Source organism: Salmo salar, chromosome 06 (assembly GCF_965601325.2).
Source record: "Salmo salar chromosome 06, fSalSal1, whole genome shotgun sequence".
In the NCBI taxonomy this organism is placed as follows: domain Eukaryota; kingdom Metazoa; phylum Chordata; class Actinopteri; order Salmoniformes; family Salmonidae; genus Salmo; species Salmo salar.
In genome coordinates this window covers 21,562,910-21,577,249 of record NC_138296.1, presented here as the reverse complement: position 1 = coordinate 21,577,249, position 14,340 = coordinate 21,562,910, and the positions used below count along the sequence as shown (strand labels likewise).

At 44.6% G+C, this 14,340-nt stretch overlaps 1 protein-coding gene across 1 annotated transcript in view; it reads left to right on the top strand.

The window, feature by feature from the left end:
* The window catches only part of LOC106593056 (dynein axonemal assembly factor 5), a 71,604-nt gene that overhangs the window by 46,372 nt on the left and 10,892 nt on the right, over positions 1-14,340 (top strand). The window contains exons 9-10 of the mRNA XM_045719881.2: positions 1,185-1,332; positions 8,643-8,793. Of these exons, the coding sequence (XP_045575837.1) occupies positions 1,185-1,332; positions 8,643-8,793 (299 nt within the window). The remainder of the gene's footprint in view (positions 1-1,184; positions 1,333-8,642; positions 8,794-14,340) is intronic.

The window sequence follows — 14,340 nt, the reverse complement described above, 5'->3', positions numbered from 1 at the left end:
TGGTTCTTATTAAAATACTCCCTGCAAAGCCCCTCGCCATTCCGGGGTTAACCTTTCACCTTTCTGGCCACTATGCCAAAGCATTCTGGGAATACGGGCCTGGGAGCCAATGGAAAGACATGCTATAATCTCTCATCTATTTGTCAATGTTTGAGATCTGAGAATATCCCATTCTCTTAGTCATAGTCTGGTCTCACCTTCTGACTGCTGTTTGTCAGACATAAACTTTGTCCTCCCATTTCCTCTTCACACTGGCATTGCTCCTCTTTTCCATACGTGTGTGTGGGTCCCTGCGTTCGTGTGTGTGTTTGTCCGTGAATGTCCCTGCGTTTTTGTGCGTGTCTCTGCGTGCACGTGTGTGAGTGTGTTCCTTCACTGTCTCTGGTCTGGCACCCTCTGGCCCTGTAAAAATAAATCTCTGCCAGGTGAGATGAGCAGGGCAGGACACTGTGGTCAACTGGCTGTGTACTAGAGATCATTTTAGTGGAATCCAGCCTAGCTGACCCTCTCATTTCAGCAGTGAGTTAGTGTGAAGAGGCCTTGAGATGCCTGCTCTGCTCTGGCACCTTCACCCTGTTTGTGGCACCGTTTTGATTCGCACATTCCTGCTGCTTGACATCTTTGCATTTTGTGTCCTCTCTCTCTCTCTCTCTCTCTCTCTCTATCTCTCTCTCTCTCTCTCTCTCTCTCTCTCTCTCTCTCTTTCTCTCTCTCTCTCTCTCTCTCTCTCTCTCTCTCTCTCCTTACCCTCCATTGCCTTGTTCTCTCTTTCTCTCCCTCTCTTTATCTGCTTCTCGGGGGAAGTCTGTTCTACTGGCCAGCCGCTGCCCTCATCATCACAGGATAACCTCTGTCTTGTCTCTACAGCGTGTCATACACACACACATAGTCAGACAGACACTTGGTTAGTGTGTGTGTGTAAGCTGGGAATACTTTCACTGTGAATTTCCCATCCAGTGACTGACCCAGTCTGGTAACACGACTTACCGCAACACACACACACACACACACACACACACACACACACACACACAAAAGCTCCTTTAACTCATGTCTCATTTCCTTGTTGCTGTGTGTCACAGTCTGGTCAGTCCTTGGAACTTTCCCTGTCTGACTGAGCAGTGGTCAGTACTACTAATAATATGACTTCTATTCTTCTGCGTGTGTTGCGTGTGTGTGTTCAGGCCCAGTCATTGGAGAGTTTCTGCCCTTGCTAATGCCCCTTCTGCAGAACTGTCTGGACCCAGAGAGAGACCCTGAGATGAGACTACACATCTTCACCATGCTGTCCAAACTGCTGCTGGACGCTACACACACACTGGACTCCCAGGGGTGAGTTCTGAATGGACACACACACACAATCAGCCGGTCCCATTTGAATCCCTACCCTCTCCCCCTTCAAAGTTTGCATATCTGTAAGGTTGAATCAATATTGGGAAGCTTTACCACTATACTGCTTAAATACCTCTCCATGCATGCTAACATGGGGGGGTCCAAAGGGAGGGATAGGGAGTGATTTGGGACCGCTGCCACACAAACTGACGCAAGGACACGCGCATGCTCATGCAAGTAAATTCACATACTGTACACACACATGCATGCACATACACACACAAACCTGTGTCCACCACACAGACAAAATAAATGCATGATAAACACCAAGCTCCTACACCTACAGCTAAGTTGCAGAGTGAAAACAGGAAGTACCTCTGGTGTCCCGACATACCACTATATGGGTAAAGGAGAGGTGAAAGTTCAGTAATGGTCTTAAACACACACATTCAGACACACACAGTTAAAGCCAGGCTGGACCGGTATAGCCCAGGTTGACTTTCCACAGGCTCGTTAGCGCTGGCTGACCTAAACCTGTCACGTTTGTTTTCATTTCTCCAAACTGCCCTGAACGTTATGTGTTTCTCCCCAGACGTTATTAGCAGATTTAGCACAGCTCATGTTTTTCCAACTTCCCCTCATTAACTGTAGAATTAGCAGCCCAGCGACACGGGACCCTCGTCAACAGAAGTAGTTGTCAATGATGTATTATGTACAGCATGTCTATGGTAGCTGTCCCATCTCAGGCTCTGCAGCCTGCAGTGGGTCTGTTTATTCTCTATGAGGCTTGGGCTATATAGAGTCTATGGCTACTATAGGAGATTGGTCATAATAGGAAAAACCATGGGTGTAATTTCCACTAGTAATGGAGGGGACATGCACCCCCACCCCTACTTTGGACTGTTTATATTTCTCATTACAAGGCTGAATTTATTAATTCATAGAAGCCATAGCCCAAATGCGTTGAAATGAGCTTTACATGGCCTAAATTGTCGCCATCCCCCGTCTCACTAATCTGGATGGAATCTACCACCACAGACATCTTGTTACATCTGGGACCTACCAACATGAAACATACCTAGCAATAGGCCTCTAATGGGGGGAGGGGTGGATTTTGGGTTGATCTATCTGTCCTCAGTGAGTTAGTAACGCCAGGCCTCATCACCACCCCAGAGTAATCTTTCAACACTGTTAAGAGGGATGGAGCGTTGAGACTAACTGATTGATTCATTGGATTGATTGAACCGACGAATGAATGACAGAATTAAACTTGTATTGCCCTGAAGAGGATATAATTTACACATCATGAGCCACATTGTAAACAGACACATGCAACTAAATCACCTGTGGGGAGGCTACCCGTCACCCACGCATTCCACATTACAGTCATTCAAATCCAGACCAGGATATTAGCAGACAATAACATGAGACTCATCATGGGGTCCCTGAATATCTCTTATCTCCCCCTCTCCAAGCCATTTCTACATAGTCCGTCTCTCTTCCCCCCCAGCGCCTCTCTAATCTAGGGGAATGCATTAAGTTAAGCCGGGGCCGTGTGGTCTGTGGTCTCTGCTGTGGCTCCTGCGGTCAGAGCAACAGTTGTCCCTGTCACTCAGTGGGGTAACTCGTCAGCGTGGTCCCCAAGGGTCGACCGTGACTGCCTTGGGTGCAGCGCGTGTCACCGTGGATGTGTACGTAATGTCTAGGGTCATGTCGAGGTCAATCTGGGTAGTTTATATTGATAGTTTGTAGTTATTATGGGTAGTTATTATGGGTCGTTTTTATGGTGTGGAACCCTTTTAGTCAAACTGGCCAAAGGAGTTGGTAGAAGCAGACTGACACCCAGGCTAGAAGTCAGACATTAAGACATTAGAATTGTGAACTCCAAGCTCCAGATGTGAGTGCGAGGCCTACATCCAGCTCATAAAGGTATGAAGTCAACAGCCAACAAGCAGTGCCTCTGTCCTTCCAACTCTCTCTTCCTCTCACAGGCCACCTATGCTGTTTAGTGTTGACTTGTGCTTTTAACCCAGGGCACCTTGGTAGTTAAGTCATCATAGGAAGATTAGTACTGAGTGATTATACAGAATAACTCCTTTCATCTAAGGGCACCATGTCTTATTGCTTTGGATGTTGGAAGAAGTTTATACTATGAAGAATTCATATTGACATATAGGGTTGGAAGCATGAGTTTTTACTCACCAACGTGATGTGTGGTCAAAGACTTATTAGTAAGTTAGTTGTAGTCACGATCTGGTTACCTATATGTACAAAAATAGTTGTTTTTGGTTATTACATATTTATTAACTTAATTCTGGATATCTTCTCATCTACCCACAATGCACTATTTCTCAACGGCATTTGGAGGATCTACTCGGTGCTACAGAGTTTATATTCCAGCTCGGTTAGCCACTAGCCACTAACGTTAGCCACTAGCCATGCTACCCACTAGATAACACTGCAACAAAGTCAGTGAAGAGCAGGCTGCATGGCAGCACGTGTCCCATGCAGCAATGCTCTTCACTGACATGTGGCACGTGTCCCATGCAGCAATGCTCTTCACTGACATGGAGCACGTGTCCCATGCAGCAATGCTCTTCACTGACATGTGGCACGTGTCCCATGCAGCAATGCTCTTCACTGACATGGAGCACGTGTCCCATGCAGCAATGCTCTTCACTGACATGGAGCACGTGTCCCATGCAGCAATGCTCTTCACTGACATGTGGCACGTGTCCCATGCAGCAATGCTCTTCACTGACATGGAGCACGTGTCCCATGCAGCAATGCTCTTCACTGACATGGGGCACATGTCCCGTGCAGCAATGCTCTTCACTGACATGGGGCACATGTCCCGTGCAGCAATGCTCTTCACTGACATGGGGCACATGTCCCGTGCAGCAATGCTCTTCACTGACATGGGGCACATGTCCCGTGCAGCAATGCTCTTCACTGACATGGGGCACATGTCCCGTGCAGCAATGCTCTTCACTGACATGGGGCACATGTCCCGTGCAGCAATGCTCTTCACTGACATGGGGCACATGTCCCGTGCAGCAATGCTCTTCACTGACATGGGGCACATGCAGTCGTGCTCTTCACTGACATGTGGCAGTGTTATCTAGTGGGAACTCGTTAGCATGGCAGGCTTCTTGCCGGTGAGCTCATAACGAAAGGGAAACTCATACCTGCTTGCTCTAATTGTGTAGTACCTCATCTGTTCTCCATTTTGTTTTGTCAACTTTTCGGCATGTTCCCTGGGCTGTAGCCTACGGGAGTTTTGTAACTATTTCCACCTTGGCTTAGTGCTACTGTACTAGCTAACAGACATCTGGAATCTATGTATTTTGGATTGCTCTGACTCTCCCTCGGCCCAGCGACGCGCCCGCCTCCCCCTTGCTTTGGTAGCTAACTCAGCCTGCACGCTTTTAAAAGTTTTACCATCGGATGGGCCCCAGCCATCAATCTGGAAGTCTTCTCTCTCTTTGCTTTTAATCTGAGGTTATGTTTTGGTTGTGTTCTAGCTGGTTAGGCTCTATCTTACCGACCATAACCGTGGTGGTTGGGTAGGCTAATAGCTAATTGGCTAAATAGCTAACGTTAGCTGGCTGGCTAAGATAACTGCATATAGCTAGCTAACATTATTTGATAACTGGTTAGATGATGTTATGTATTTCCAAAAATGTCATTGACTTTAATGTAAGCTAGGTGTTGATAGTAACTGGCTGACTCATTCGATGATAACATAACGTTAGCAGGCTGGCAGGGCTAACGTTAGCAGGCTGGCAGGGCTAACGTTAGCAGGCTGGCAGGGCTAACGTTAGCAGGCTGCGGGCACGGCGCTGGCAGAGCCGTTAGCAGGCTGGCAGGGCTAACGTTAGCAGGCTGGCAGGGCTAACGTTAGCAGGCTGGCAGGGCTAACGTTAGTTGGCTAGCAACCTTGCAAGTTGATTTGTAGCAAATTCATAAAGTATTTGCTTGTAAATTGGCTTAAAATGAAATTGAAACCAGTAGTCATCAGTGCAAACAATTTGGTGTAATTTGAAGTTAAACATTTGAAGTTATTTCTGTTGGAGGTTACATTATAGTGAATGGACTGGCTTACTGGGTCCTCCATATTACATCACGCCCAGAAAAACATTTTCCGAAAATGACTTTGGCGTTCTTTGGAATTCTGCTGGGTTTGATGTAATAAATAGAAAAATGAGCTGTAACTTTACATTGGGACTTTTAATGCGTATACTAATGCAAATCCATTTGTTATATGTGGTTACTACCTGCCTTTTTTAAGTAATACCTTCCCGCACAGTCTCTCCCATGTAGAATGTTTGTAGTGCAGCACACCCACACAGACACAAACTCCCATCTCATCAAGGCGACAATGATAATGATGCACAGTATCTCTCTATAATACACTCTTTGTTCCTGTAACAAAATGACATAATAACATGTCGGCAGCAGAACAAAGAGAAAGGAAAAGGGAAGAGAGAGAGAGAGTGTATCCTCAAACATATGCCTTAGTTCCACTGACACATAATGGCTTTGTTTCATGTGGATCTGTGGGCTGCTATTAAAGGTTAAGGTAGAACAGAAGTAGAGAGGTGGGCTGCTATTGAAGGTTAAGATGAAATACAAGTAGAAAGGAATGTGTTATGGGAGAAAGAATACACCCCACACTGTGAAAATGGCAGATAAAATCAAAGTTCTTCTTCAGAAAGAGGTGTGTGTTGTTGGCAAGGAAGGTCTGTAATTGCTGTCTGAGATTTACAGCATAGAGCTAGGCAGTGTAGAGACCCGACAGGCTGGCATTTTGTGTGTGTGTGGCGCACATGGGGATGTGTGAAACTTACTCCTCAGCCAGAAGTGTCCCCACTTGCGCTGCCAAATAGCTAGCTATTCACTGGCGTGATTGGTAAGACACTTCAGGAGGGTGGTCATGTGTGCTTGCAAAGAAGCAGAGGTCCTGTGTTCGGGCCTCGGTATGAGCCGAATCAGGAGGAAGTGGCCCTCGATAAGCAAGCAGCGTGATGTCCTTTACATGTGCGTTACTTGCTGGGAGTAGCACTTGTTTTGAGTCAGACTGTGTAAATGTGTGTTGTGTACCAAACTGACAATCATATCTTATTGTGTGCATGCCTGCGAGCGCCGTGCACACTATTGATGGGATTGGTCAATGCGATGTGGAAAGAGGACTTTCCATGTCCTACCATTACTCTTCATGGCATCCTTTCCATCCACTTCCATATAGGACAGAGAGAGCAGGGAGAATAGAACACATGAAGGTCACTGGCTGGCTGCATTAGTGGGAGATAGGCTCCCCCAACTGGCGAATAGATGGTACAGCCCGCTGCAACATGTTGTCATACAGGGTCACTCAGAACAGAAGTATAATGGGGGTGTATATAGGGATTATAGAGACTGCTGCCAGATTTTGCAGTTACAAATACCACATGTCAGTGTTGGGGAGAAATGGGGTGCCGGACTCATAAATTAACTTTGTGTGTGTGTGTGTGTGTGTGTGTGTGTGTGTGTGGGCGCGGACAGGCAGGCAGAGGGAGTGACTGTCAGTATGATTGAATTAGCAGGAAAGTAGAGAGTGAGTGAGAGAAGAGGAGAAACAAAGGACATCCAGATGGTCCTCCTCTCTTCATCCTCTGTTCCCTCTCTTTCTGTACCTCTAGTCTTAGTATCCACAGACCGGCTGGCTGTGGGAAACATGGCCGTAGATACAGCTGTGTGTCAGTGGTTTGCCACTGTGTAGCGCTCAGTAATCTCCAGTAGCCTGGTAGCTCTATATTACTGTGTGTGTTTTCCCATCGCATCACGTCACTAGGAGGCTACTTCCCAGTCTGCTCATCCTGACTCTGATGACGTTGCCTATTTGGACACTGACTGCATCATTCATCACCGTATCGTTAGATTACATTAGGTATTCCTAGACTTTTCTGTGAAGTTTTTAGGAATTTCATAGTGATATATTTGATAATAGACTGGGGACTTGACAATTTCTTTATTTTCCGAAGAAAATAATGTATTTTTCCTTATGATTAGAGAATTTCTTGGGAGTGTGGGAACTAGTGTCATTCTACTAGAGCCTTCAAACTCATCTCTGGGCCTGGATGCCAGGTCCACTGTGTTTTCATTGTTCCCCTCTAACCAGGGACAGATTTAGACCTGGGACACCTGGTGAGTGTAATTAATTATCAGGTAGAACAGAACACCAGCAGGCTCTGGACCTCGTAGGGTAAGAGTTGAATAGCCCTGCCCTAGAGAGCAGATTTTCTTGGGTATTTCTCAGTGAATTATTGGAGAACTACTTTGGAGTGTGGGGACTGGGGAGTAGAGACGGCTTCAGAACATCTACTTCTATACAAGACGTGTACTAATGTAGGAATCAGTCCATTGGAACAGCTGACAGACTTCTTTAATGCTCCCTCTATCTCTCTCTCTCTCTCCCTTTCTCTCTTTTCCCCTCCCCCACGCCTCTCTCTCTTCCCATCTCTCACATTTCAAATGTCATTATGTCTATATACAGTGTGGTAATGATGTGCAAATAGTTAAAGTACAAAAGGGAAAATAAATTAACATATGGGTTGTATTTACAATGGTGTTTGTTCACCAGTGAAGAACAAACACCATTGTAAATACAACCCATATTTATGTTGATTTATTTTCTTGTGGCAACAAATCACAAATCTTGCTGCTGAGATGGCACATGCTGGTATTTCACCCAATAGATATGGGAGTTTATCAACATTTGTTTTCAAATTCTTTGTGGGTCTGTTTAATCTGAGGGAAATATGTGTCTCTAATATGGTCATACGTTTGTCAGGAGGTTAGGAAGTGCAGCTCAGTTTCCACCTCACTTTGTGGGCAGTGTGCACATAGCCTGTCTTTTCTTGAGAGCCAGGTCTGCCTTTCTCAATAGCAAGGCTATGCTCACTGAGTCTGTACATAGTCAAAGATTTCCTTTAGTTTGGGTCAGTCACAGTGGTCAGGTATTCTGCCACTGTGTTCTCTCTGTTCAGGGCCAAATAGCATTCTAGTTTACTGTTTTTTTGTCAATTCTTTCCATTGTGTAGAGTAATTATCTTTTTGTTTTCTCGTGATTTGGTTGGGTCTAATGGTGTTGCTGTCCTGGGGCTTTGTGGGGTGTATTTGTGGTGGTGAACAGAGCCCCAGGACCAGCTTGCTTAGGGGGCTCTTCTACAGGTTAATTTCTCTGTAGGTGATGGCTTTGTTATGGAAGGTTTGGGAATCACTTCCTTTTAGGTGGTTGTAGAATTGAACGTCTCTCTCTCTCTCTCTAGGAGGTTCTGTGAGCACCTGGATGTGTTTCTGTTGGAGTTGCTGCTACCTAACCTGGTGTGGAAGGCAGGTCGTACTGCTGCAGCTATCCGTACCTCAGCTCTCAGCTGTCTGCTAGCCCTGCTGCAAGGGGGAGCCATCCCGCCCAGCCAGGTAAACACACACAGACACACACACACACACACACACCACACACACAACAGGTGGAAGCAGAGCTGCCATATCTGTCGGCGCCATCTTACTAGCCTGGTGTATAAACTCTGAGCTTAGGCTAAAAAAGATGTTCGCATTGTCAGAAATGCTACAACAAGGTAGCACATCATTGGTTCTTAATGGACAAAATTTGCACTTGAAAGCGATAAATTATAAATGTAATCAAAACTGTTGCTCATACAACCTTATTCAGTCTGAAAGGTGGCAAGTCTGATGGTCAATTTATGGATGCTGTAGGCTCGTTCTTATTCAATGCCTAGATATTGAGCTAGGTCGGGGAAAGAGATAGCAATTTTTTCCCTAATGTTAATGACCCTGTTAAAAATCCGGTATGGGGTTCTCGGTAATGGCATGACGACTCATGATGAGAGGCCTCCAATCAAGTTGATTTGCAAAGTTTCATCAACATCGGTGTCATATTGGTTTAGATATGATGGTAGGGAGCTTTGAATTTAATCCAACCATACTAATAATTATATATATATATAAAAAATGTTTTTCATTAAAATCATTCAATAACTTTGTGTTAAAAAAGAGATGATAATATATTATCAAGCTTATCCACAATTTATCTTCTCTGCAAGATGTTTGGTTGATCATTGTGGACATTGACAATATCAGATTTTTTTTTTAAATACACAATGAACTATACATTTTGCTAATATTTTTGTATCACAACGCAGAAGTGTAATATGTCTCCAGTTTTGTATTATACAGTGCCTTTGGAAAGTATTCAGACCCCTTAACTTTTTCCACATTTTGTTACATTACAGCCTTATTAAAAAATGGATTACATAAATACAAATCCTCAGCAGACTACACACAATACCCCATAATGACAAACCGAAAACAGGTTTTAACAAATGTATTAAAAATAAAAAACATACCTTATTTACATAAGTATTCAGACTCTTTGCTATGAGACTCGAAATTTAGCTCCGGTGCATCCTGTTTCCATTGATCATCCTTCAGATGTTTCTACAATTTGATTTGAGTCCACCTGTGGTAAATACAATTGATTGGACATGATTAGGAAAGGCACACACCTGTCTATATAAGGTCCCACAGTTGGCAGTGCATGTCAGAGCAAAAACCAAGCCATGAGGTGAAAGGAATTGTCCGTATCAAATTATATTGGTCACATACACATGGTTAGCAGATGTTAATGCGGGTGTAGAGAAATGCTTGTGCTTCTAGTTCCGACAGTGCAGTAATATCTAACAATTAATCTAACAATTCCACAACAACTACCTAATACACACAAATCTAAAAGGGATGGAATAAGAATATGTACATATAAATATATGGATGAGCGATGACCGAGCAACATAGGCAAGATGCAATAGATGGTATAAAATACAGTATATACATATGAGATGAGTAATATAAGATATGTAAACTATATTAAAGTGGCATTATTTAAAGTGACTAGTGATCCATTTATTAAAGTGGCCAATGATTCGAGTTTGTATGTAGGCAGCAGCCTCTCTGTGCTAGTGATGGCTGTTTAACAGTCTGATGGCCTTGAGATAGAAGCTGTTTTTCAGTCTCTCTGTCCCAGCTTTGACGCACCTGTACTGACCTCGCCTTCTGGATGATAGCGAGGTGAACAGGCAGTGGCTCGGGTGGTTGTTAACCTTGATGATCTTTTTGGTGATGCATTGTGCAGACTGCACTACCCTCTGGAGAGCCTTACGGTTGAGGGTAGAGCAGTTGCTGTACCAGGCGGTAATACAGCCCGACAGGATGCTCTCAATTGTGCATCTGTAAAAGTTTGTGAGGGTTTTAGAAGGCCAGCATCCCGGAGTCGCCTCTTCACTGTTGACGTTGAGACCGGTGTTTTGCGGTACTATTTAATGAAGCTGCCAGTTGAGGACTTGTGAGCCGTCTGTTTCTCAGTTGTGCACCGAGGCCTCCCACTCTTCTTTCTATTCTGGTTAGAGCCAGTTTGCGCTGCTCTGTGAAGGGAGTAGTACACAGTGTTGTACTAGATCTTCAGTTTCTTCGCAATTTCTCTCATGGAATAGCCTTCATTTCTCAGAACAAGTATAGACTGACGAGTTTCAGAAGAAAGTTCTTTGTTTCTGGCCATTTTGAGCCTGTAATCGAACCCACAAATGCTGATGCTCCAGATACTCAACTAGTCTAAAGAAGGCCAGTTTTATTGCTTCTTTAAATCAGGACAACAGTTTTCAGCTGTGCTAACATAATTGCAAAAGGGTTTTGTAATGATCAATTAGCCTTTTAAAATGATAAACTTGGATTAGCTAACACAACGTGCCATTGGAACACAGGAGTGATGGTTGCTGATAATGGGTCTCTGTACACCTATGTAGATATTCCATAAAAAATCTGCCGTTTCCAGCTACAATAGTTATTTACAACATTATCAATGTCTACACTGTATTTCTGATCAATTTTATGTTATTTTAATGGACAAAAAAGGTGTTTTTCTTTATAAAACAAGGACATTTCTAAGTGACCCCAAACTTTTGAACGGTAGTGTAAGTGAGTGCTACGGGGTGAGAAAGACAATCTAAGACAGGATTGTTATGAGGCACAGATCTGGGGAAGGGTACCAAAATATTTCTGCAGCATTGAACACAGTGGTCTCCATCATTCTTAAATGTAAGAAGTTAGGAACCACCAAGACTCTTCCAAAAGCTGGCCAAACTGACCTATCAGGGAAGAAGGCCCTTGGTCAGGGAGGTGACCAAGAACCTGATGGTCACTTTAGCTCTAGTGTTCCTCTGTGGAGATGGGAGAACCTTCCATGAGGACAACCATCTCTGCAGCGCTCTACCAATCAGGCCTTTATGGTAGAGTGGACAGACGGAAGCCACTCCTCAGTAAAAGGCACATGGCAGCCCACCTGGAGTTTTCCAAAAGGCACCTAAAGACTCTCAGACCATGAGAAACAAGATTCTTTGGTCTGATGAAATCAAGATTGAACTCTTTGGCCTGAATGCCAAGCGTCACGTCTGGAGGAAACCTGGCACCATCCCTACGGTGAAGCGTGGTGGCAGCATCATGCTGCGGGGATGTTTTTCAGCAGCAGAGTCAGGAACGAGGCAAAGATGAACGGACCAAAGTACAGAGAGATCCTTGAATGAAACCTGCTCCAGAGAGCTCAGACTTGGGCGAAGGTTCACCTTCCAACAGGACAACGACCCTAAGCACACAGCCAAGACAGCGCAGGAGTGGCTTCGGGACAAGTCTCTGAATGCCCAGCCAGATCCCAGACTTGAACCCGATCGAACATCTCTGGAGAGACCTGAAAATAGCTGTGCAGCAACGCGCCCCATTCAACCTGACAGAGCTTGAGAGGATCTGCAGAGAACAATGGGAGAAACTCCCCAAATACATGTGTGCCAAGCTTGTAGCGTCACACCCAAGAAGACCCAACCCTGTAATTGCTGCCAAAGGTGCTTCAACGAAGTACTGAATAAAGGGTCTGAATACTTATGTAAATGTGATATTTCTGGTTTTTATTTTTTTTGCTGGGTCATTATTGGGTATTGTGTGTAGATTGATGAGGGAAAAAAACTATCATCAATTTTAGAATAAGGCTTTACCATAACAAAATGTGGAAAAAGTCAAGGGGTCTGAATACTTTCCGAATGCGCTGTAAACACAGAGACATGTACACACGTGTACTGTTAAACACAGAGACACTGGTGCACACAACTGCACAGGTAAGAACTGACAGACTCACACAATACATGCAGATGTGTACACACAGGCACAACACAGAGAAGCATACTGTATATTATTTTCCCCCATTCTGACCTGTCCTCTCCTGTCTTCAGAAACACTTACCCTGACCTGTCCTATCCTGTCTTCAGAAACACTTACTCTGACCTGTCCTCTCCTGTCTTCAGAAACACTTACTCTGACCTGTCCTCTCCTGTCTTCAGAAACACTTATTCTGACCTGTCCTATCCTGTCTTCAGAAACACTTACTCTGACCTGTCCTCTCCTGTCTTCAGAAACACTTACTCTGACCTGTCCTCTCCTGTCTTCAGAAACACTTACTCTGACCTGTCCTCTCCTGTCTTCAGAAACACTTACTCTGACCTGTCCTCTCCTGTCTTCAGAAACACTTACTCTGACCTGTCCTATCCTGTCTTCAGAAACACTTATTCTGACCTGTCCTCTCCTGTCTTCAGAAACACTTATTCTGACCTGTCCTCTCCTGTCTTCAGAAACACTTATTCTGACCTGTCCTCTCCTGTCTTCAGAAACACTTACTCTGACCTGTCCTCTCCTGTCTTCAGAAACACTTACTCTGACCTGTCCTCTCCTGTCTTCAGAAACACTTATTCTGACCTGTCCTCTCCTGTCTTCAGAAACACTTACTCTGACCTGTCCTATCCTGTCTTCAGAAACACTTATTCTGACCTGTCCTCTCCTGTCTTCAGAAACACTTACTCTGACCTGTCCTCTCCTGTCTTCAGAAACACTTACTCTGACCTGTCCTCTCCTGTCTTCAGAAACACTTATTCTGACCTGTCCTATCCTGTCTTCAGAAACACTTACTCTGACCTGTCCTCTCCTGTCTTCAGAAACACCCGACAGTGAGTACGGAGTAAGAGGAAAGATGTGGTAGTGCATTTCTCTCTTTAAACCATCGGGAGAGTTCACCTAGTTTAAACCAACGGGAGAGTTCACCTAGTTTAAACCATCGGGAGAGTTCACCTAGTTTAAACCATCGGGAGAGTTCACCTAGTTTAAACCATCGGGAGAGTTCACCTAGTTTAAACCATCGGGAGAGTTCACCTAGTTTAAACCATCGGGAGAGTTCACCTAGTTTAAACCATCGGGAGAGTTCACCTAGTTTAAACCATCGGGAGAGTTCACCTAGTTTAAACCATCGGGAGAGTTCACCTAGTTTAAACCATCGGGAGAGTTCACCTAGTTTAAACCATCGGGAGAGTTCACCTAGTTTAAACCATCGGGAGAGTTCACCTAGTTTAAACCATCGGGAGAGTTCACCTAGTTTAAACCAACGGGAGAGTTCACCTAGTTTAAACCATCGGGAGAGTTCACCTAGTTTAAACCATCGGGAGAGTTCACCTAGTTTAAACCAACGGGAGAGTTCACCTAGTTTAAACCATCGGGAGAGTTCACCTAGTTTAAACCAACGGGAGAGTTCACCTAGTTTAAACCATCGGGAGAGTTCACCTAGTTTAAACCATCGGGAGAGTTCACCTAGTTTAAACCAACGGGAGAGTTCACCTAGTTTAAACCATCGGGAGAGTTCACCTAGTTTAAACCATCGGGAGAGTTCACCTAGTTTAAACCATCGGGAGAGTTCACCTAGTTTAAACCAACGGGAGAGTTCACCTAGTTTAAACCATCGGGAGAGTTCACCTAGTTTAAACCATCGGGAGAGTTCACCTAGTTTAAACCATCGGGAGAGTTCACCTAGTTTAAACCATCGGGAGAGTTCACCTAGTTTAAACCATCGGGAGAGTTCACCTAGTT